The sequence below is a fragment of the Apis dorsata genome, unplaced genomic scaffold (genome assembly GCF_000469605.1).
Source record: "Apis dorsata unplaced genomic scaffold, Apis dorsata 1.3 scaffold_734, whole genome shotgun sequence".
Classification (NCBI taxonomy): Eukaryota; Metazoa; Arthropoda; class Insecta; order Hymenoptera; family Apidae; genus Apis; species Apis dorsata.
In genome coordinates, this window is record NW_006263897.1 from 177,558 (window position 1) to 179,754 (window position 2,197).

The following is a 2,197-nucleotide window of genomic DNA, read 5'->3' on the forward strand; positions in this document are numbered from 1 at the left end:
CATCTAATAAATAAGTAAGCATCGTTTTGCATCGCTTTGATATAATAGTTTGCGATGCATATAAATGCAAACAACATGGAAGAAAATTAGCGAGATCGATTGAAAAATTGACGTACTAATTTACTAACCTGTATCCGTGCCTCTGTAAGACCGATCTTCATAGCTAATTCCTCTCTGAAAGAAAGAAAAAAAAAAGAAATAAATTTGCAAGGTTAACACGAATTGGCGTGTGAGACAGAGTTTCCGCGTATTCGCCGGATAAAGTAATAATTTTAAGAAAATTCAGACGATTGTGAATATATTGGTACAGGATCGCGAATAATAGCAATAAAGAAACTATGAAATCTCGGCAACACGAGTAATCATACATCCATTAAGTTAATTAGAACGTTTGTAAGAAATCAATTAATTTCATTACGTCTTCCAACAACGTGTGATTTTCAATCCGATTGCCATTCGCATAAATTACGTGTGACGAGTGTAACGCATTGTAGCACGGCATTTTCATAATTATTCACCACTGCTCGAGTAATAGATCGTATCTCGGCCTCACACACACACACACACACACATACACACGCCTGTGCATACATACTTAACAAATTTGCAGCAACGCGACGACTATGTTTCTCCGGATAGATATATTATACGCATATCATTATTTACAATAAATTAAACGACTATTAACAAAGATTGCACACAGTTTAAAATGCAACAGTTTATATAACGTGCAAAAATCATTGGCGTTTCTGTGGAATAATGAATAATTATTTTTTCGCTTCGTCTTTCTTCTTCTTCTTCTTCTTCTTCTTTTCCTTCTTTTTTTCTTCCTCCCCTCCCCGATAACTTTTTTATTTCATTCCTTCTTTTCTCTCTCTCTCTCTCTTCCTCTTTGCCACCGACTCCTTGAACCGTATCACGTGATCACGTCAAGGGAAAAATCGAAAGATCGCATCGAGCGCGTGTCGCGCTCGTCGTTCGGATCAGGGTTAAGCAAAATTGCGGAAGCGAGGCAAGCCTCTCTCTCTCGATTTCTCCATTCCTAGGGTTTCTAGGGGTTTTTTGTCGGTCGCAAAAAAAGAATCGAGGCGAGGATGCCGCGATTATTGTTACGTATCGATGTCCGGGGTATACGAAATATCCCGATCCTCCCCACTCGCGCCGTCTCGCTAGACGGCCTGCGGGGTTTCTCATCTCGCACGCAAATTGCCCAGATGTTCCACGAAATCGCGAGGAAATATCGGTGATTATATCGCGCACAGAAGCTGCTTCTTCCCTTCCCCCGATCGGTTCAATCTCGTGTTTAGGCGAATTCGAGTATACACGAGGTTACGTTTCAGTTAGTGCCCGCTCGAAATTACAGGGACTTTGGAAACAACCTCTCGAAAATTGGCCGAACTGATTTATGCCGTTTTTATATCGTCGCGCCTCTCTCGGGTGAAATAGACATTGGACCCATTCGCGTGATCTTCTCCTCTTATTCCAAGTCAAATCGGATTAACGTAATTTTATCTCAGAGATGATAAAAACGACGTTTATATATTTTTCTATTTGAAAAAAGAAACCGCGTGTGTTTCATCGGGACTAATTAATGAAATTTCGAAGAATCTTGGAAATCTTGGAAATTTATCCAATTCCTATCGTTTCCACGTTTAAACACGCTCCATCTAAGATTATCGATTTCTTACTGCACTTGGTGAATATTTCGATAACGAGTAATAAGAGAGGTTCCAATTTTTTTTTTTTTTTTTAATTAAATAGAAAGATCTCGTAAAAGATCTGTTTCATAAATTGTCGTTATTATTATTACCAAAATTGGCCATTTCATAATCGATTTCCAAGATTACGATATAAAATCGGTGTGCGTCTAAGCGGAATCTCGAGGAACGGCCGAGATCCGAGCGGGGCACCTTGGCCTGCGAGTAATAATAATTTAGCCTTTCCCTTTTTCTCCTCCAACACTCACGAACGTCCTTCTGGATTTAATAAGATCACGAAATTTCGCGGTTAGACGGGCGTCCCTAATTACACCCGCCGTTCACTGGCGACTCGGTTTATCCTCGATTCGCGTATCGTTATTATTACGTATCTCTCCCTTCCTCGATGTCCTTGCTATGGGAAATGCACGCTAGCCGCGGCTCGCCGCCACTCTTCCAAGTGGAGTACACGCACGCGCGCACACATATAGAGAGGGCCG

General features: G+C 41.0%; 1 protein-coding gene across 1 annotated transcript in view; it reads right to left on the reverse strand.

The window, feature by feature from the left end:
* The window catches only part of LOC102676299 (retinal homeobox protein Rx1-like), a 66,767-nt gene that overhangs the window by 4,041 nt on the left and 60,529 nt on the right, over positions 1 to 2,197 (reverse strand). Inside the window, 1 exon segment of the mRNA XM_031513752.1 lies at positions 129 to 174. Within this exon segment, the coding sequence (XP_031369612.1) occupies positions 129 to 174 (46 nt within the window).